The sequence below is a fragment of the Mustelus asterias genome, chromosome 10 (genome assembly GCF_964213995.1).
Source record: "Mustelus asterias chromosome 10, sMusAst1.hap1.1, whole genome shotgun sequence".
In the NCBI taxonomy this organism is placed as follows: Eukaryota; Metazoa; Chordata; class Chondrichthyes; order Carcharhiniformes; family Triakidae; genus Mustelus; species Mustelus asterias.
In genome coordinates, this window is record NC_135810.1 from 110,722,270 (window position 1) to 110,744,430 (window position 22,161).

Here is a 22,161-nt window from a genome sequence, read left to right on the forward strand (position 1 = left end):
ATGTGCAACATGCTATTGCAAAGAGTAATGGAGGCAAACAGCATAGATGCAGTTCAGGGAAAACTAGATAAATACATGAGAGAAGAGAGTAGTACACGTTGATGGAGTTCGATGGAGGATGATATGCGCAGCCTCATGCGGAGCATAAATATCAGCAAAAAACTTTGGGATAAATGACTTAGTTCTGTGCTGTAAATACTATAATATAAAGATCATCTCTTCCACTAGTTTGTATTACCACATTCAGTTTCCTTGTAGTGTAAAACTTTAAAGACAATTCTCAGCAAATAAAAGTTGTGCGCGCTTCATTGTAAATCAACGTTGTTACCGCTGACTTGACTATTCAAATGTTTTCCTGGTCAGCCTCTCACCTTCTACCCAACACAATTAAATCTAACTCATCCAAAGTTTATGAGGGGGTTTGATAGGGTGGACAGAGGAGAAGATGCTTCTTCTTCTTCTTGAGAGAGAGAGAGAGAGAGAGAGAGAGACACAGAGAGAGAGAGAGAGGGGGGGGGCAGCGACGGCAGCAGAAGAGACAAGGATTAAAGATCATAAATGTAAGACACTTACTAAATCCAATAAGAAATTGAGGAAAAACATCTTAGAATTTAGTGGTTAGAATGTGGAACTCGCTATCACAAGGAGTTGAGGCAAATAGCATTCAACAGATGCATTCAAGTGAAGCTAAAGATAAATACATGAGAGAAAAAGGAATTGAAGGATACGTTGTTGGAGTTAGATAAATAAGGATGGGAAGAGGCTAATCTGAGCATAAACATATACAAGCTCAGGAACTGCCTTCCTGAATCTTCTTCACCACACACTCCTTAAAATCTATCTCTTCGATCTTTTGGTCATCTATCCTAACATAGCTTATTACCAAATTTAGTTTTGATTATGCCCTTGTGAAGTGACTTGGGCTATTGTTATTATAAAGGCACAACATACAAGTTGTTGCTGTGTTGATTTAATTTCAAAATAGCCAGTATCTCAACAGGTCAGATTTTCATCACTATGCTGAAACAGCAAAATCAGAATAGAAAACTCTATACTCACTAATAACGTGTGGGATGCTGAGCAAACCACAATGAATAACCTGAATTAAGTCTCATTAGCTATGTGCTGAGAGTTCAAATTGGATCTGTGTCAGGAACTCGGTGTTCAGAAAAATTGGGCGGAAGTACAACACAACATCAGCTCTTAAAGGGTTTATACAAATATACATTAAAATAAATTGTTAAAACAGGAAACGGCCAGATAAAACAGTGATGAGAACAGGCGTTCGGTCTCCCAAACCTGTTCCACCAGAGAATTTGGTGCTGCAGTGATTAAGGTTTTGTGCAAGCAATTATGTTTGTGTCAAGATTAATTAATTCGGCCTGTCTTCACATAAATTACTAATCCATAAAAAACAAGACAATTCCACTGTTAGAATCTTTAGTGGCAATAATTCCAGAATTCCTTCCTGCAAGGATTTTGACTGCTATGCATTCATAAACAGCAATGTGCACAAAGAGAGTTAGCTAAATATTTCAAGGAACTCAACAGAATAATCATTCCAAAGAGGAGTCATATTGTACATGAAACATCAACTTGTTTCTCTCTCCACAGTTGCTACCACAGTTTTTCCAGCACTTTGCTTTTATTTCAGATCTCCAGCATCCGCAGTATTTTGCTTTTACAACAGAATAGCACATTGATGTATACCATAAATATTGATTACACTATAGACATGGCCCCAGACAAAAGATTCACTGTATTCATCAGAAGAGAAAATAGTTCGCAGGTGTTTATGTTGTGCACTACCATTGGTCAGCTGTAAGGACCTAACTTAATGTAGCGCAACTATCAAAAATATTGATGTGGAGTTGCCGGCATTGGATTGGGGTGGGCACAGTAAGTAGTCTCACAACACCAGGTTAAAGTCCAACAGGTTTATTTGGAATCACGAGCTTTCGGAGCGCCGCTCCTTCATCAGGTGAGCGTACCAAAAATATTGTCCCTCGGAAGCTCTGCATCTGTACACTTCAGCACACACCCAAAATACAATCAGTCGAAGAATAAATGATCAGATTTCCAATCCAGTCATTTCCTGGTGACTTAAACAGCAATGGGTAAGAGAGGCGATGGTTGAGGGGAAGTAAAATATGTTGGGGTAGGTATCAGAAATCATAACTTGACAAACAGTTCGTTAACACTGGTTAAAGGGGCTTAAACAAAAGTTTTGAAGTACAGTGCCCATCGTCCTCTCTTGTCACTGACTTTAAAAATATAATAGGATAAAACTAAACATGTCTGGGCCTCCTCACAATACAAACAACTTGCCTGGGTACAAGTACAAAAAGAACAAGGATACCCTGGAAGCCTCATTGAACAACAAAACATCACCACTGACACCTGGGAACCCCTGGCCCAAAACCACATGAAGTGGAGGAAAAGCACCTAGAATTTCATCGCCAAGAGCAAACTGAAGCCAAGCTTTGAAAGTGAAAGGGTGCATGGGCACCCCACCCAAACACTCTTCCAACCACCGCCTGCCCCACCCATGACAGACACTGTAAGTCACGTATTGAACTCATCAGTCACCTGAGAATTAATTTTGAGTATGGAAGCAATTCATCCTCGACTCTGAGGGACTCCTAAGATGGCGACAAAAAGATGAAGCTGTTCCCACTTTCATAAACGCCCCAAGTGGCTGAGTAAAAAATACCTTTAATGATCACAAAAGCAGTAGAATTACTTTAAGATCTAAGAACTAGTAGCTAAGAGTGCCACTGCCATCAAGAATAATTTCATAATAAAATTATGCTAACATGACAGCATGGCTATTAACTGAACTGAAAGAAACTGTCAAGCAGATGGTAGGTATTCTCAAGTTTCTCAAATTTTAAATTATTCCTTTCCCCAGTAACACAAGATAATGTCAGTACAGAATAAATGGATCCCAATTTTTTGCATGATGAATGGAATTTTGACAGATCCATCTGCCCTGTTTGCGGTAACAAAATCGACATTATGTGAAGAATTTACAAATTTTCAACATTAGAAGTAGCTTGGAAAATCTACTGTGACTGACAACTGTTCATGTTTCTGTTTGAGGAAAGAATGTACAAACGCTCTTGTCCCAAATCACACAAACAACATAACTCCAAACTGCATTTGAAGACAGGGGGTTTCTTACTTCTGTTTAGTCCTTTGTTCCCTCCAGTTTGCCACATCCTTCTCCCTCCCACCCCTCTTCCTTCCCTTCCTCCTTGCCACTTCCTTCTCCTGTGACCCCTCACTCCCTCCCACTTCAGTGAAGAGTGCGAGCGAGAAGCAGAGAGGGGATCATTTCACCTTTTACAGTAGGTGAACATAACCCACAGGAAATTCGAAGAAATGAGCAAGAGTAGGGCAGTAAGATTTGTTCTGCTTCATTCTGGTGTAGATCCGGCACAAACACAAATCAAATTACATTTTACTGCTCCCCATGTCCCAACCAGCATCTCATCCCGGTTATCAATCACTGCTGTGCTCACTGAACTCTGCCCACCAACTCCTGTTCCAAAATTAACAACCATTGTTCAATCCATTCTCTGCCTCATCACTCCCCACTTCTATCACTTCCTTCAGCCTGACAACCATCCAAGACCACCTCATTCCTCCAAACTGGGACCTCCAGGCATCCTCCAATCACTCTGTCCCACTATTAGCAGCCATGTCATCAGCTGTCTAATTTGGAAGCTCTGAAATTCCCTTCCTAAGCGTCTCCACTGCTCTTCTAAGACCCTCATTAAAATCAGCCTCTTTGATCAAGCTTTTAGAAACCATTCAAATTTCCTATTCTTTTGCACGGCGTCAATTTTCATCTGATTAAATTACTTTGAAGTATCTTGGGGTAAACAATAAAGGCACTATATGAGCGTAAAATGTCATTATCATTATTATATACTGCTGGGTTCTTAGAAGGTAATCACAAAGATAAAGATTTATGAATTGCTTGTACAATGAGACGACAGGGCCGATTCTGGTGAAATACAATTAATCACTGTGCTTCAAGCACCTCCTCATTAACTCACAGTTTGTGCAAGTTAAGCAAAAACAATAGGCATCATATCTTGACCATTACTGAAATAAATAAAGTTTTAACCAGCAGATGACTGAGAATGAGTTGATTACAAAACTTGCAAGTTACCAAGAACCAGTTATCAGACAGATTACGCTTAAACATAAATGCTATTTAAAAAATCAAACCTTTGTGTGGAACCATTGTAGCAGTAGTTTGGAAGGAAGTCATAATTCAGCTCCCAGAATACGTGGAGAGTTATTCTTCCATATGGTGCCGATACATTGTGATTGGCTTCCCTGAACATGGCATCAAAACTGTCCAGGGTTAAGTATTTACTGAGCAGCTTGTGATTCATACGGTTGACTTCCACTAGACCTTCAAGTTCCTAAATAACCAAATCACAACAGAAAAAGTTAATCCTCAATACCACAAATATGCAATTAATATCTTGGACAGTCAGCTTTCCCAATGGTCGATTGTGTTGTGCTGAGTTATAGAATCTTACAGCACAGGCAACTATTTGGCTCTTTGTGCCTGTGCTAACTCTTGGAAAGTACTATCTAATTTAGTCCCCGCCTTTTCCTGACTCTTCTGTAAACTAAGTCCTCTTCAAGTACAAATCCAATTACCTTCTGAAAGTTCCAATGGAATCTGCTTCTACCATCCTTTTGGACAGTCTGCTTCAAATCTCAACCAGTGTGCGTAAAAAGGTTTCACTTCATTTCCTTTCTAGCTCTTCTGCCCATTATTTGATGTTTATGATACCTGTGATTACCAACCACTTTGCCAGCAGAAGCAGTTTCTCCCAGCTTGCTCAGTCAAAACGTTTCATAATTTTGAATACTTCCACAAATTTTAGGATGCCATCATCACCAATGTCTCCACGTAACTAAAACACCTCAATCTGCTCAACCTCCACTGTATCATCTCCAACACCTTGACACCCTTCCCTAGGTGCTGCCCAGAATTGCAGACAATACTCTAATTGAAGCCTTACCAGGGATTTTAGGTGTTTACACGATTTCCATGCATTTGTATTCCTTGCATCCATTTAATAAGCCAAGCATCCTACACGCTTTCACAACTGCCTTATCAACATAAGCTGCCCCTTTCAGACTTGTTCATATTCACCACCAGACTCTTCACTCCTCAGAACAGTATCATTTAGATTATATAACCTCTCCATATTCTTCCTCCCATAGATAATCACTCACATTTACAGCATTCAATTGCATCTGATTGGAGTCTTCCCTGTTCATCAGCTTGTCAATAATCTCATCAAGTCTACTATTACCTTGCTCACTATTTACTGCACTGCCAAGTTTTGTACTGATGTGGAGATGCCGGCATTGGACTTGGACGGGCACAGTAAGAAGTCTCACAACGCCAGGTTCAAGTCCACCAGGTTTATTTGGAATCACGAGCTTTCGGAGCGCACCTGCTTGATTAGGTGAGTTTTGTTTATCTGCAAACTTCCCAGCATCCTCAATCATCTTATAAACTTACCTTGTGGCCTTCAAAGATTTGCAAATATGCACCCACAGGTCCCTTTGATTTTACAGCCCACTGCTTCCTAATTCTTCAAAGACAGTTGTAAACCGTGCCTGACGGGAATTTCTATTGTTGGGGGAACGGTGCGGGGAAGCCCATTAATTGTATTATAATTTATTGGAATGAGATTCCTGACTGTTCTGGGCAGGAATCTTATTATGTCACAAGCGAGGGGCAGGGGAAAACAGAAAACAACTGGAAAACAAGGTAACACCGGTGAGATTTTCATTTTCCGACTCTCGCGAGATTTTGTGCCCTCATCGCCGTTTGCAGTCACAACAAATGCAGGCACAAAATTGTGGCGCATGTAACTATTTAAACATAAAATATCTCAATAGCACAGTATCATCACTTGGTATACACGTGGCATGAGTGATCTAAAAGTTATTGTTTAATAGCATGAAATTATCAGTAAAGCTATAGAATTTTTATATTAGGCAACAGGAGCAATAAAGACTAGGAAAATAAAATTGGCAGATAAATGTACCCAGACAAAATGACTCAGTACTTAAACAGAGCTCCAGTTAATTAAGATATAGCATACATACCACAATGGAGGTCAGGTCTTCACTCTCAAATCGTGTAATTGCCAACTCTAATGATTTGTACATTGCTGCTGAAATTCTTTGAGTGATCAGCCGATTGAGGTCTATTGACCTACCAAGAAGCTGCAACACAATAAATTTAAAATATTACATAGGATAAATGACACAGACCATTTAGCCCAACCAGTCCATGGTGGTATTCATGCTCCACTGGAGAGCCTCCTATTTTTTCTCATATAATCTATCATAACCCTCTATTCTCTTCTCGCACTGCTTGTCTAGTTTCCTCTTAAATACATCTATACTGTTTGCTTCCACAACTCCTTGTGGCAGAGAGTCTCACATTCTTACAATTCTTTGAGCCAAGAGATTTCTTCTGAATTCCTCATTCTGCCTTCTTTTTTCAATAGAAAAGACGCCAAGTCGGTCAATTCCTTTTCTGATATGTATACCCTCACATTTCTGGAATCAATTCTGTAAATTTTCTCTGCACCTTCTCCAAGTGCTTCTATATCTTCTCCATTATTTGGCGACCATAGAGTACTCTGCGTGGCTGACTGAGGCTCAATATAAGTTGAGCATAACTTCCCTACTTTTTTTCTATCCCTCCAGAAATAAAGCCTAGCTCTTGGTTTGCTTTTCTATGGCTTGGCTAACCTATGGAATGATCTTTAGTGATTTGTGTACCTGTACTCTTCAATCGCTTTGTTCCTCTACTTCACCTTCGAAGTAACAATTGACCTCTCCATTCTTCCCAGCAAGATGCATTTTTATATTTGCCTCCGCTGAACTTCATTTGTCAGTTAAAGCCCATTCTTCAAGTTTATTTTTGCCCTCCTGTAAGTTTATTCAGTCCTCCTGAGTATTGACTAGCTCCCTCACAATTTGGTTTTGGCATGATTAAATTTGATGCAACTTTTGTAGCTAATATTAAATGAGAAGGACAATTTAATCAATTTGATACATTCCATTTTGTTTGCTTTCCTTTGCAAGTTTGTTTTTTTCTCTTTTCTGCACTTATTTTTGCTTTCAGACAGCAGCACACTTTTTTAACTTTAATGCTGTATGCAATCTGAAGCTTGGGCTTTCATCTCAATAATGGAAAAAGGAACTCTCACCTGTACGTGTCTTTGTTTCAATAAAGTCTCGTATCGATTCGATGGAGGTGTTGGTATATTAGCTCCTTGGTTCTTGCACTCTGCTCGTAGCCGTTTGTCTAAAAGGAGGCTATAAAAATTGGACAGATGATTTTATAAAAGGTATTCAATGCAATAACCTTTACTAATGTTGTAAAAGATCTGAATAATGATCTTCAACAATACCTTCCTGCCAAAATCTTGTAGTAAGCAAATATTTGGTCAGCCAACTTGTAGACAAATTGGTCAAAACAAAGGTTAACCTAAAAATAAAGCACAAATGTTCCACAATTATCACCTGCCATGAAATTTGTCTAATGAAATTCAACACTAAAGTAAAAAACCTCAACATCAATACTGAATCAAATGGCATTAATTCAAACTGAAAAAAATATTTATAATTGTGAAGGAATAAATTAATTAATAATTACCTCTGCTTCAATCTCATCATAAAGGAACTGTTTCTTGAATTTAGTAAGTGCATAATGGGCACTGTCATTGTATAGGTCCAAGGAGTATAATACATATCTACAAAGAAGAAATTGTTATGGTTAAAGAGGCCTGCTCAATAGATATTTCTTTATAATTTAGGATTAGCAGCCTGGCTGAAGTGGCATATCAGGATGCATCATGGGATCATCCAGGCTTGGAATGTGACCTTTGGGTCAGGACAGGATAAGTTGATGAATTATCTGAATTGTCCCTGGAATAAAACGGATTGCCTGGCCCCAGGGTCAAGCCAAAATATTTAGACCACTTGGCACTGCAAAACACCAGCATAGATAAGCAAAGTTCATGTTTTGGAATAAACTGTGGATATCGTTGTGCTCATCATGCATTCCATGATTGTTTTGTAAATTCCTCCAATTGCATATTTACTGAATAGGTCATTGCATGATGTTGCAAACTCATCAGTAATTGCGGATGTACCAAACTAGATGTACAAGATAAGAACATTGTGAGTTAATGAGGTATCCCAAAGTTAAACTGACCAGCCTGTAGTTACTGATCTTATCTTTAAATGTTTTTTGAACAAGGGTCTAATGCTTTCAATTCTCCAGTCCTCTTACACCACCTGAGCCCAAAGACGACTAAAAAATTATGGCTTCCGCAATTTCCGCTCTCGCTTCCTTCAGTATCCTTGGATGCATCTGATCTGGTCCTGGTGCCTTATCAACTTTAAGTACAGACAACTAATATCACCTCCTTATTAATTTTAAACTCTTCTACTGTCCGAATTACCTCCTTTTTCACCATAGACTGGGTAGCACCTTCTCTGGAAAAGACAGATGCAAAGCATTCATGTAATACCTCAGCTATGCCCTGTGCCACCATGTGTAAATTCGCTTTTTGGTCCTTATCGTGTCTCTTTTTTTAAACCACCCTTTTACTACGTACTTTCCTATAGAAGACTTTGGATTTCCCTTTTATGTCGGCTGCCAGTCTCTTTTCATGCACCATCTTTGATTCTCTTCTTTACTTTTGCATCTCCCCTCTAAACCTTATGTTTTCAGCTTGGTTCTCAATTGTATTTTCTACCTGACATCTGTCACTTTTCCTTCTTCATTTTAATTTCTATTTCCTGTGTCACCCATGGAGATCTGGTTTAGTTTGTCCTACCTTTCCCTTTCGAGGGAATATGCCTGGACTTTTCTTTAGTGTGTGCAGTAATCACCGAGTCAGGCAATAGCTTCCAGTGGCTAAATTGAGCCCTCTGAGCCCTCCGCTGAATTTTGTCAGGGAGCAGTCTTCAGTGATGGACGTCATTGATTGGAGTGCACCACAGCTGCAGTCTGGGTTCCCTGCAAGGTCCACTTGTGCCAATTTGCTGTACAAAGGTCTTGGCCAGTGCAGAAACAGTTCAGGAGTGTCCAATGCTGGTGTTGAAACTATGTGGGTGGCTGTGTCGGAACAATATCTTTTTTGAAGGTAGCTCATTGTTCAGTTGTTCTTCCTGCCAACCTTTGACGACAATTCATTCAGCCTAGAAACGCTCTAACCCCATTGAAACTGGTTTTCTCCTAGTTAATTCTTACTCTGGATTGTTCTTTGCCCTTTTTCTATTGTCAGCCTGAAACTGATGATACAATCATCATTGCCCCCCCAAACGTACTGACTCGACACTTGGTCCGCCTCATTCCCAAGAACCAGGTCTACCAGGACACAGGGAACTTCCTGGAGTTGTCACAGAACACAGGGATTGGCAACAATAGCATCAGTCTTCCTAATATTGAACTGTAGAAAATTTCAGCTCATCCAATACAGGATGTCAGATAAATAGTATGATAGTTTGGCAATAAGGGAGGAGTCAATAGACGTGACAGTGAAGTAGACCAGGGTGTCATCAGCGTTCATGTGAAAACCAGCACTGTGCTTCCACATAATGTTGCTGAGGGACTGAGATAAAAAATAGGAAGGAGCCAAGGATAGATCCTCAGAGGAAAGGATACAGGAGGAGGAGGAGGAGAAGCCATTGCCAGTGATACACAGGTTAGTATGAGATAGATAAGAATGGAAAGTGCTAAGTGCGGCCCAGCTCAATTGGGTGACGGTGGAGGATCATGTGGCCAACCGTTGTCAAAAACTGCAAACAGGTCAAGATGAATGAGGAGGGAAAGTTCTCTGAGACTGTGTCACATTGGAGGTCATTTGTGAGTTTCATAAGAGCTGTTTCAATACTGTGACGAGTGGAAATCTTATTGGAGGGTTTCAAACAAGGAGTAAAAGTTTCTATAGATATTTAAAGAGAAAAAGGTTGACAAAAACGAATGTAGGCCTCTTACAGTCAGAAATGGGAGAATTCATAATGGGAAGTAAAGAAATAGCTTAAGAATTAAATTTGTATTTTGCTTCAGTCTTCACAAAAGAAGACATGAATAATGTACCAGAAGTTCTAAGAGAAACACGTTTTAGTGAAGAGTTGAAGGAAACCAGTATTAGTAGAGAAATGGTTTTGGGGAAATTGAATCTGATTGAAGGTGAATAAGTCAGCAGGGGCTGATAATCTTCATCCTGGAATACTTCAGAAAGTGGCCCTGGAAATAGTAGATTCATTGGTGGTCGTTTTCCAAAATCCTTTGGACTCTGGAATAATTCCTGCAGATTGGAGGGTAGCTAATGCAAGTCCGCTATTCAAAAAGGGAGAAAGAGAGAAAAAAGGGAACTATAGACCAGTGAGCATAACGTCGGTACTGGGAAAGTTATCAAGGATTTCATAACTCCATATTTGGAAGGCAGTGATATAATCAGACAAAGTCAGCATGGATTTACAAAAGGGAAATCATGCTTGATGAATCTATTGGAATTCTTTGAGGATGTAAGTAGTAGAGTTGACTGAGAACCAGTGGATGTGGTTTATTTAGACTTTCAGAAGGCTTTCGACAAGGTCTCATATAACAGGCTACAAGTACATGAGATTGCAGGTAATGTCTTGAGATGGATAGAAAGCTGGTTAGGAGATAGGAAGCAAAGAGTTGGCATAAATGGGTCTTTTTCTGATTGGCAGACAGTAACTAGTGGGGTTCTGCAGGGATCTGTGCTAGGACCCCAACTGTTTGCATTATATATTAATGATTTGGAAGAGAGAACTAAATGTATTATCTCCAAATTTGAAGATGATACAAAGTAGGATGGGAGGTTGAGCTGTGAGGAGGATGCAGAGATGCCTCAGCGTGATTTGGACAAGCTGAGTGTGTGGGCATATGTATGGCAGATGCTGTATAATGTGGATAAGAGTGAGGTCATCCATTTTGGTAGCAATAATAGGAAGACAGATTATTACTTGACTGGATGTAAATTGAGAGAGCTGGATACTCGACCAGACCTTGGTGTCCTCGTGCATCAGTTGCTGAAAGCACGCACGCAGGTACAGCAGGCAGTAAAGAAGGCAAATGATATGTTGGCCTTCATTGCAAAAGGATTTGAAGATAGGGATGATTTGCTGCAATTGTATAGGGCATTGGTGAGGCCACACCTGGAGTACTGTGTGCAGTTTTGGTGTCCTGATCTGAGGAAGCATTTCCTTGCTACAGAGGGAGTGCAGCAAAGATTTACCAGGTTGATTCCTGGGATGGCAGGTCTGTCATATGAGAGACTAAGTCAGTTAAGATTATATAGAGAGAGAAAGAGATCAGGATATTGAATTTGTTGATCAGACATGATCAAAATGATTGGTGGAGCAGGCTCAAAAGGCCTCCTCCTGCTTCTAGTTTCAATGTTTCCACGAGTTCTGGCAAAGATGGGCATGAATTTCGGAGCATTAAACATACTGAATTCACCAAATGAAGATCGTTACCAAGTCCCACCTTGGTCATTCCCCTTACACCTATGAGGCCTTCTCTTCTTGGAGCACCTTATCCTGTTCTAACTCTCTTGCCTCTCTTCGTAAAATGGTTAAAAATTATTGTAGTGCCACAAATATCAGATTAAATGCTGGGCTGCTAGCGGTGGGGTGTGTGAGAAACATAAACCACATTTAGCTACTGAATTTTACTGGAACAAAATGCTTTCATCGTGCAGTACAGTGATAATTAAATTAAGTAAAAGTCTTACTCCATCATGGAGGCTTCTTTGGTCTCCAAAATATGGTCAGTCAAAATCCAGGGCATGGACATCTCAATCGGAAACTGAATTCTTCTTCCCATTGTCAATTCAAGGAAGAATTCTCTGAACCAAAGCTGGGACAGATCACAGCAATGCTGAAGAGTTTCTTAAGAAAAAAATTCAAAGGCAACAAATCACTAAATAGATACAAACATGCACAAGTAGGCAATTATACATTTACAATGATTCGTAATAGTCGTAACACATTTGTTGTGTGCTCTTTAAAGCTATGATGTTTGCAAGATAGTTTTTATCATATTTCACTGTCTTGGTTTGCTAAATATTTTAACATTAAAAGACAATAAGCTGGTATTGTTGGTTTAAACAATCCTTAAAAGAGGCAACAAACTAAGAATTTTATTTTATATATTGTATTTTGTAAGCCATATGCCTATAATTATACCAAGTGAAGCATTATAGTACAAATTATTTAACTTGGGGTAAAAAAGAAAGCTTCAAAAAATTTATCATAAGCATAAGTTGTTACATGCAAAATATTTTTCATCAAATGCCCCTTGTAAACTATGTTCATACCTATAATAAAACACTTTTGGCCAATTCCAGAGTAAGTATACATAAAAAGGAACATATCTATTTATATTTCCCAGTCCTATATTTATAGCTTTCTAAAGTCATGGTTGTAGGGAAGGTGACTGCAGGCACAGAATTTTCTAAGGATGTTACTCCATTTTACTACTAATTTATATCAAAGGGAAAGCACTAGCACTTTCTCTGATTGGACTAACACATGCACTGGATGCTGCACACACCAATCCAAGACAAACCAGACACAAGTATTGACCAAGTTGCAACTCAACTGCAGTCCACCTCGCTTCTCCACCTTGTGTAAGAGAGCTCTTGAAATGAGAATCAAGTGCATTTTAAAAACTACAGAAAATAAATTTATTGAGATAGAATCAGAGAATCCCTACGGTACAGGAGGCGGCCATTTGGCCCATCGAGTCTGTACCGACCACAATCCCACCCTGGCCCTATTCCCGTAACCCCACACATTGACCCTGCTAATCTCCCTGACACTAGGGTCAATTTAGCATGCCCAATCAACCTAACCCGCACATCTTTGGACTGTGGGAGGAGGAAACTAAAGCACCCAGAGAAAACCCACACAGACAAAGGGAGAAAGTGCAAACTCCACACAGACAGTAACCCGAGGCTGGAATTGAACCTGGGTCCCTGGTGCTGAGGCAGCAGTGCTAACCACTGTGCCACTGCAGTTTCATCTGAATTTTACTTGAAATGAGAGGCAAGGATGCAAAAATTCAGAGAGCTGATATGGGGTAAGAATATATCACACTGTGTTTATCCTGACTTTGAAATTTGCCTTTTATGCATTGATGCAATTCCTCTATGTATTTGCCACACCGAACAAGGTTGAGATGGTCCCTACTGTGAATTTATTCATGATTTTGTCTATCGACACAAGATAGAACTTTAAGCACAACGAGCCCAAGTGAAGCAGTTTACACCACTGCCTGCAATATTCAACTGGTGAGATACAGATTTAAAGATACAATTTTTTCCCCAGAGGATCTTGAATGTTTGAAAGTGCCACGTTTCCATCAGCGATGCAGCACAGAACAAGTGTGTGTTTTGCTACTAATGAACAAAGGACCAAAATAATTAGGGCAGTCCTCACATTCACAATGTTGATAACCAGAAAACTAAATACGTGGAAAATGCATCTTGCCTTTTGCACTTATCAGATAGCAATGTCCTAAACTCATTGTACAGCTTCCGTTGTTTTAATAATTCAATTTTTCTAAAATGATTAATTTCTACCATAACTAAATAAGGATGATACTACACATTTCGATAAATATGTCTTGCGTCAGGTCTGCCGGTGAATAGATTTTATAATCAATCGACCTACCAATTGAATCCATAATTACACTTTCCTCACCTTTCTGCAAATGAGGAATTTAGTTTCAATGCAGTAACTCCATTTGAAATAGCTCAGTTATTTGGAAATGCAAAAAACAAAATATTCAAGCAAAAGAACCAAATAATGGTGGTGGTGGTGTGGGGGAGGGGGAGAAGTTGTGATGTGGAAATATGAGTTCCCATATAGTCAACGCATTAAACAAGAACAAGTCTTGTTGGCTCCAATATTTTACCAAAAATAAGTAAAGGCATTTCAGTGTTGCTGGCTATTGCAACTCAAACTGCAAAGTTAGCTTTGTCAAGAATTTCAGATATTAAGCTGATTTAATCCATATGTTCTGAGGGAATTAAGGGGAAGGAGGGATAAGGTAGGAAAGTGGAGTTGAGGTTGAAGATCACTCATAACCCTACTGAATGTTAGAGCAGTCTCAAGGAGCCACAATGCCTACTCCAGCTCCCATTTCTTATGTTGGCATATTGAGAGCCTAAAAATGGAACTTTATTCATTAAGACTAAAAACATAATTGAATATTCATTCAGTGATCCTGCAATTAAAATATTTGCTTCAACATCTCTGCTTTCCTTCACAATCCTATTAACATCTCTCATGGCATATGGTCAAAATACAAGCTGCCCCATTCCCCTGTCTCCTGTGGAAGAAATATCTTACCACTGAAATTGAGCAAGTGAGTGTAGAAGAATGAGTGCCGGTGAAATTCTTCTATCGCCAAAATGGTGGGGCCCTCAAGACTACTTCTCAAGGTTTTCTTTGCGCCACTTTTGTCAGCAATGAGGGACTCTAGCATAGTTCTAACCATGTAGAGCTACACCAACAGGAAACGTAAAACAAAACAAAGAAAAAGTAAAGGGCAAATTAGTCATTATACATTTAAGGGGAGAAAGCCGAACTGTTCCACCATTGGGGGACACTGCCTACAAAATCAGATTTATTTTTGCCGCAGCAATACATTCTCAGATAGAACCAGAACTGAAACAAATTGATGTTTTAAATTAACAAAGGTATCATGCTTCCATATTGCAGTTATAGAGAAGGGGCTTACTACAGGATATTCAACCTTTACACGGTGGAACAATCTGACTTTCTTTCAGCAACAAAATAAAAATAGGCTTTCTTCTTACCACCAAAGTTTAAAATGGTTGGATAGATGTAGGACCGCCTCAGAAAAGTGTTCATCGCAATGAGTGTTTTGTCCAGTCCCAGAGATTTTAGCTGCTTCGCTAGCTCTCCAGATATCAATGACTCTGCCATGGTACGCACCATGTACAACTAAAACCGGTTGGCAAGAGCGGACATTAAGAGTTAGGAAGAAAAGCAGAGAGTGAGAGCTTGGTTAAGTAGCAATAGAAAAGAATTTTTGGTTAATATGTTAGGACTACCATGTTCCACAGTGTTACTAGAGCAAGCAATGCAAGTTACACTTATAGGACAGCAACTTTTAAAATACAGCACTGTCACGGTCTGAATAGGATAATTAATTAAACAGCGCTCATGGTGATTGTTTGATTTGGCATTTTTCCCATAAAGAGGCAGAAACTGGCTAGGAGCTATTAAAATAATTATAAAAGCATGCTGAAGAGGAAAGGATGGATAGAGACCATCTTCACATTTTCAAGAGGGGAGCTGCAGAGAAGCAAAATTCCTTTAAAATTCATAGGAAATGCAAGTGAGAGTTGATTCAATTGTCTAGATTGTCTGTACACCCTTATCAAAACATGCCACGTATAAGGTACATTAACAAAATTGCATAAAGCATATGTACCATGATATTCTGTAATCTTACAGCTACAAAACCAAGACACGGGGGGTGGGGCGTCAGTAGCAATAACTATTCAAATTATACTGGCTGTTTACAGGGTCTTAAAAATAATTGTAAATCAAGTTCTTCAGAGCTGAAACTTAAGTGACTGCTCCTCTCCAGCCAAAACAGCGTTGCCTGGGTTAAGCATTTGTTAATAACATTTTCAGTTAAGGATTAATTTTTTGATTTGCAATTCAAGCAAAACAGAGCATTAATTGGATTCAAATTAATATTCATAAAGCACAAATAATGACATTTAGCTTTTCATAATTGCAACTTTACAGGTAATTGGTAAAAAGCCACATTAAGAAGTTAAGAATCAAGCATCAGTAAGGGACATTCAGAATCACACACCGGTACAAAAGGCCATTCAGCCAATCATGTCTGCACCAGCTCCCTGAATGAGCATTATGACTTAGTGCCAATCTCCTGCCTTTTCCCTGTATCTATTCAAATAATCATCTAATGCCCTCTTGAATCCTCGATTGAACTTGCCTCCACCACATTTCCTGGCAGTGCATTCCAAACCAAACCACTCGCTGTGCAAAATTGTTCTCACATCATCTTTACTTCTGTTGCAAATCTGTGTCCTCTTGTTCTCGATCTTCTTAGGAGTGTGAACAGTTTCTCCCTATCTACTCTGTCCAACTGCCTCATGATTTTGAACATCTCTATAAAATCTCCTCTTCGCTTTCTTCTCTCCAAGGAGAACAATCCCAACTTCTGCAATCTATCTTCATCGCCCAAGTTTCTCATCCCTGGAACCATTCTTGTATACCTTTTCGGCACATTATCCAATGCGTTCACATCCTTCCTATAATGTGGCGCCCATAGCTGTACACAATACTCCAGCTGAGGTCTAACTACTGTCTTATACACATTCAGCACAATCTCCTTGCTCTATGCTACTATTAATAAAACCGAGGATACTATATGCTTTATTAACTGTTCTCCAGAGGAGTCCTGCCACTTTTAATGACTTATGCACATATACAACTAGGTCACGCTGCGCCTGCACACTCTTTGGAGTTATACCCCTTGTTTTATTTTGCCTCGCTATGTTCTTCCTATCAAAAGGAGTCACCTCACACTGCTCCGGATTGAACTTTTTCTGTCACTTATCTGCCCATTCTACCAACTTGTCTAAGTCCTTTTGAAGTTCTACACTGTCCTCTCAGTTTACAACGCTTCAAAGTTTCGTACTATCAGCAAACTTTGAAATTGTCTGCTGCACACCAAGGTTTAAATCATTAATATATAACAGGAAAAGGGTCCAAATACTGAACCCAGGGGAACTCCACTGCAAACCTTCTTCCAGCCTGAAAAATATCAATTAACCATTACTTGTTGTTTCCTACTACTCCGCCATTTTTTAATCCATGTTCCCACTGTCCTTTTTATTCTGTATAACTTCTCAGATCCGCGGTGAGACACTGTATCAAATGCCCTTTTGAAGTCCATGTACACCACATCAACAGCATTACCCTCATCAACCCTCTCTTATATCTTTAAAAATCTCTAGCAAGTTAAACATGATATTCCCTGAAGAAATCCATGCTCGCACTTCCTAATCAATCCACAGTTTTCCATGTGATTATTAATTTTATACCGAATAATTGCTTTGAGAATCTGCCCCACCACTGAAGTTAAACGGACTGCTCTGTAATTGCTGAGCTCATCACTGCAACCTTTTTTCAACAAGGGTGTAATATTTGTCCAGTTCTCTTAGCACCTCCTGAGTCCAGGAAGGACTGTAAGATTGTGGCCAATGTCCCTGCAATTTCCACTCACTCCTCCAAAATCCTTGGGTGCATCTCGTCCAATCGCATTGCCTTGTCCAATTTTTAAGTTCCAACAGCTTATCCAATACTTCCTCGTCAATTTTGAACCCTTCTCATGACAGGGTTTCCTCCTCTGTGACCTGCATGACATCTGCCTCTTTGATCACTGTTTCCTAAATGCTCCCCCATACACATTGATCTACCTCATTTCAAGAATCACATACCTTCTTTCTTGTCAGACTAGACACATACTGTAGAAAATTTTCCTGAACACAATCTAGGAATGCCTGTCCCTCTCTGTCCTTTACAATACCTCTATCCCAGTCTATATTTGGGTAATTTAAGCCCCCTGTTATAACTATCGTATAATGATTGTCACTCTAATTTCCCTGCAGATTTGTTGCTTCTTATCCTTTCCATTAGCTGAACTACACCAAGAATAAAAAGCAGCAAAATTTTAAGTTCCAGCTACTTTCCCTCATGTAATCATGAGGAAATCACAATTGTTCAGCACACAATTCAGAGCTCAATTTCCATCTATGGCTTAGATTCAAATTAGCTTATTTGAACTCAAAATCATTAACAAGAAATCTACACTAAAGAAACACCTGGGTACTGGATGGTCCAACCGCCCGGGGTGAAACCTTGATGTCAAAGCCGCCTCTTGGATCTTTCTCTCCTCGGAGCGCAGGATCATTTACTGGCTCTTGTCCAACTTCCCAATCACAAATAGTCTTCCTAATAGCTTGAAGAACGCTAGACAAACAGAGGACAAATATATCAGCATCAATTCCAGTAATACATTTCTGTTTGGCAGCCCCGTGTAACTGTCAAATGGGGAACAGGAAATTATGAAAAGTTACAGTAAGAAAATGATACCTTCAAATCATCGACAATGATCGATAAGTGACCTGGATGGTAATTTCCCATATATTTCTGCTCAAGTTACACAACTGATGGCAAACTCGAAGAGAAATGGACACTGGTAGATATAGGCCGAACAGAAACTTGCACTGGCACATTAGGAGATCTGCTCTTCCAAAATTAGTGCAGGTATTATGTCGCGTAAAGAAAACTCCAACTTTTACATCTGACATATTATAGTGCTCAAGTACAAATTTATAAAATGTATTACATTCAGTATGCACAGTTTGAAAGCCTTCACTCGTGTTACACTATACATACACCAAATCCCATGCAAAGTACGACAACTAGCATTGCTCATGACAAACTAGGCATTCAAACTTCTACAGCTATTTAATTAATAAATTTGATAATTTCTTTAATAATTGCTATACATGCAGGAGTTAAAAGTTTAACCAACAGTGAATGCACTGAAACACATTTTTATTTCTTCATGGAATGTGAACATCACTCGCAAGACCAACGTTTGTGGCCCATCACCAATGGTCCTTAAACTGAGTAGCTTGCCAATTCAGAAGGCAGTTAAGAGTCAACCACTTTACTCTGGGTCTGGAGTCACATGTGAGCCAGGCCAGGTAAGTACAGCAGGTTTCCTTCCACAAAGCTTCATTAGTGAAACTATTTCCGAGACTAGCTTTATATTCCAGATTTATTAATTGAATTTAAATTCCACCTGCTGCCATGTTGGTATTTCAACCCATGTCCACACAACATTAGCCCGGGCCTCGAGAACACTAGCTGAGTGACATTACCCCTATGCCGCCATATCCCCTATTTATAATGGACAGTTTAAAATTGCCAAATAGAACTGAAGCACTTAAAAAAGCATTTAAAAAGTAAACCAATTATATTTCAACCCCTAGTGGATTAATCATCAAGCAAAAGGAACACAAGTTTGTAATTACCATTGAAGTGTTGTCACTCCAAACAATGTACAAACACACACACACAAACTGAACTAAACTGAGCTTCCCATGAAAAACCTGAAGTCTCTTCAATTCTTTTCCCTCCAAAATACAGATACATCCAGGACATTGCTTTTTAGCACACCCTACTGGCAGGTTTTTTTAACACACCCTCCTGATAGGGTTTTTATCTTGCATTTCTTTTTAACTAAAATGTTCTTTTACAAAAACATAAACTTTAGATACAAACATCACAACCACAAATACTAATTGGGAAATCACTCTTCCTTTCAGTGGATCAATATTTTTAACTCAAAGGATAGATCCCGAGTTAATTAAGTGCTTTTGTGGATAACAAACAAAAGCAATATTGTCCAGTTTTTAAACTAGTTACTTTTCAATAATAGTTTATATTTAGGCAAGCGCAGTTCTGTATATTTTAATTGTTTGATAGTTACCTAAAATTGTAAATTCACCATCTAGAAATTTATAACAACTGTAAACGTTTATCCATCTAAATATTTCCAAACTGCAGAAGTAAAAATAGGTATTTGCTTTTATTTTTAATTATATATGGGTTTCATTAAAAGTTGGCAACAAGAAATTTTCTACTGCTGCATTCATGCATTTAATGATCAATTTCAATTCAAAACATTAAGATATACATTTAGGAAAGGCACATTCTTGCTCCTCTCTAAAATGAAGCCAAAATACTGCAGATGCTAGAGATCTGAAATAAAAACAGAAAGGTGCTGGAGAAGCTCAGCTGGTCTGGCAGCATCTGAGGAGAAAGAAAGAGTTTATGCTTCGAGTTATTTGAGCAGTGGGACCTGGGTGTCCTTGAGCAGTGGGACCTGGGTGTCCTTGAGCACCAGTCGTTGAAGGTAAGCATGCAGGTGCAGCAGGCGGTAAAGGCGGCAAATGGTATGTTGGCCTTCATTGCGAGAGGTTTTGAGTACAGGAGCAGGGATGTGTTGTTGCAATTACACAGGGCCTTGGTGAGGCCACACCTAGAATATTGTGTGCAGTTTTGGTCTCCTTTTCAGAGGAAGCATGTTCTTGCTCTCGAGGGAGTGCAGCGAGGGTTTAACCAGGCTGATTCCAGGGAAGGCGGGGCTGATGTGAGAGGAGAGATTGACTAGGTTAGGATTGTTTTCGCTGAAGTTCAGATGAATGAGGGGGGTTCTCACAGAAACTTACGAAATTCTAACAGGACTTGACAGGGTAGATGCAGGAAGGATATTCCCAATGGTGGGTGAGTCCAGAACCAGGGGTCACAGTCTGAGGATTCAGAGTAGACCATTTAGGACAGAGATGAGGAGAAATTTCTTCACCCAAAAAGAGTGGTGAGCCTGTGGAATTCATTACCACAGGAAGTAGTTGATGTCAAAACATTGAATGTATTCAAGAGGCGGCAAAGTATAGCACTTGGGGCGAATGGGATCAAAGGTTATGAGGAGAAAGCAGGATTAAAGTTGGACGATCAGCCATGATCGTGATGAATGGTGGAGCAGGCTCGAAGGGCCAAATCGCCTCCTCCTGCTCCTATCTTCTATGTTTCTATGAGTCCAATATGATTTTTCTTTGGGACCTTCTTCAAAAGGAAGAATCATATCCAAACATATTACTTTTTACAATTGCATTATCCATTTTCACCTCTCCCATTTTAAAGGTGCTGATGTCTTGCTGGAGTATGGGTCCACTGGTGTCAGCTACTCCCTGATACCTTGTTCAAATAGGTAGCCTGCATGCCAATCTCAACAAAGACCATCAGGCTATATGACCGTAAAAGGCAAGAGGCATCTTAGTCAAGACACAATCTTGGCTCCACTCAAAGTCTTTACCGGTGAACATCCTGCACCAGTCATTGAACAGCACTCAGCGTCAGAGCTAGTGAGAGTCAATTACTCACTCTGACTTCAGGTTAAATGATTAGCTACCCACAGGATAAACTCACTTAACCATTGACAAAGGCTACCCAAAGTTCAAAATATTGTTCTAAACTTGTTCTTAAATATCAAAAATAAATGTTTGGCTCCATTTTTATTCCAGAGCAATGAAGATTTATTTTAACCACATCTTGGCTTCCAAACCCATGATGGATAATTCACAGATTATTGATCGAAGGACAAATATCCTTCCAATTCAACAATAAATTACATATTGCAGCCCCTGATACTTTTCATAACGTCATTCACTTTTAAATTTTAGTTATAATTTTTAGGCTCTGTGGAGAAAGTCTCTTCAATATTCTACTGTCCTTTTCTATTTTTACTCAATTTTGCATCTGCTCTTAAACGACTGATCTTGCATATCTTCAGCAAATTTCCAAGCTGCATTGACATTTTCCCTCATCATCTCAAGTGTGGTCAAGAAATCAGCTCAAATATGATCTTGAAAGACTAATGGCCACATTATTACACTCAAAGATTGGGAAAGGTTATACCCACTCACGTGTGATCACATTAAACATTCCCACATTGTTTGTGCAATGCAAGCCTTCCTATTCTGCCCCCAAATATATGGCATTATTTCAACCTCGGATTAGTGCTTTGGATTGCAACTGTAATCAAACTTGATTGAGGTGTTCACGGCAAACACCGACATGGTATTCGGGGCGGCACAATGACACAGTGGTTAGCACTGCTGCCTCTCAGCGCCAGGGACCCAGGTCCGATTCCCAGCTTGGCTCCCTGTCTGTGCGAAGTCTGCACGCTCTTCCCGGGTCTGCGTGGCTTTCCTCTGGGTGCTCTGGTTTCCTCCCACAGTCCGAAAGACGTGCTGGTTACGTGGACTGGTCATGCTAAATTGTCCCTTAGTGTCAGGAGAACTAGCTAGGGTAAATACATGGGGTTATGGGAATAGGGCCTGGGTGGGATTGTGGTCAGTGGAGACTCGATGGGTAAATGGCCTCCTCCTGCACTGTAGGATTCTATGACTT

General features: G+C 39.6%; 1 protein-coding gene across 1 annotated transcript in view; it reads right to left on the reverse strand.

Moving 5' to 3' along the window:
* Positions 1-22,161, reverse strand: part of cyfip1 (cytoplasmic FMR1 interacting protein 1) — a 188,361-nt gene that overhangs the window by 88,372 nt on the left and 77,828 nt on the right. Inside the window, exons 15-22 of the mRNA XM_078222422.1 lie at positions 18,000-18,147; positions 14,461-14,614; positions 11,838-11,994; positions 7,718-7,814; positions 7,473-7,549; positions 7,269-7,377; positions 6,154-6,273; positions 4,240-4,439 (exon numbers count right to left, since the gene is read on the reverse strand). Of these exons, the coding sequence (XP_078078548.1) occupies positions 4,240-4,439; positions 6,154-6,273; positions 7,269-7,377; positions 7,473-7,549; positions 7,718-7,814; positions 11,838-11,994; positions 14,461-14,614; positions 18,000-18,147 (1,062 nt within the window). The remainder of the gene's footprint in view (positions 1-4,239; positions 4,440-6,153; positions 6,274-7,268; positions 7,378-7,472; positions 7,550-7,717; positions 7,815-11,837; positions 11,995-14,460; positions 14,615-17,999; positions 18,148-22,161) is intronic.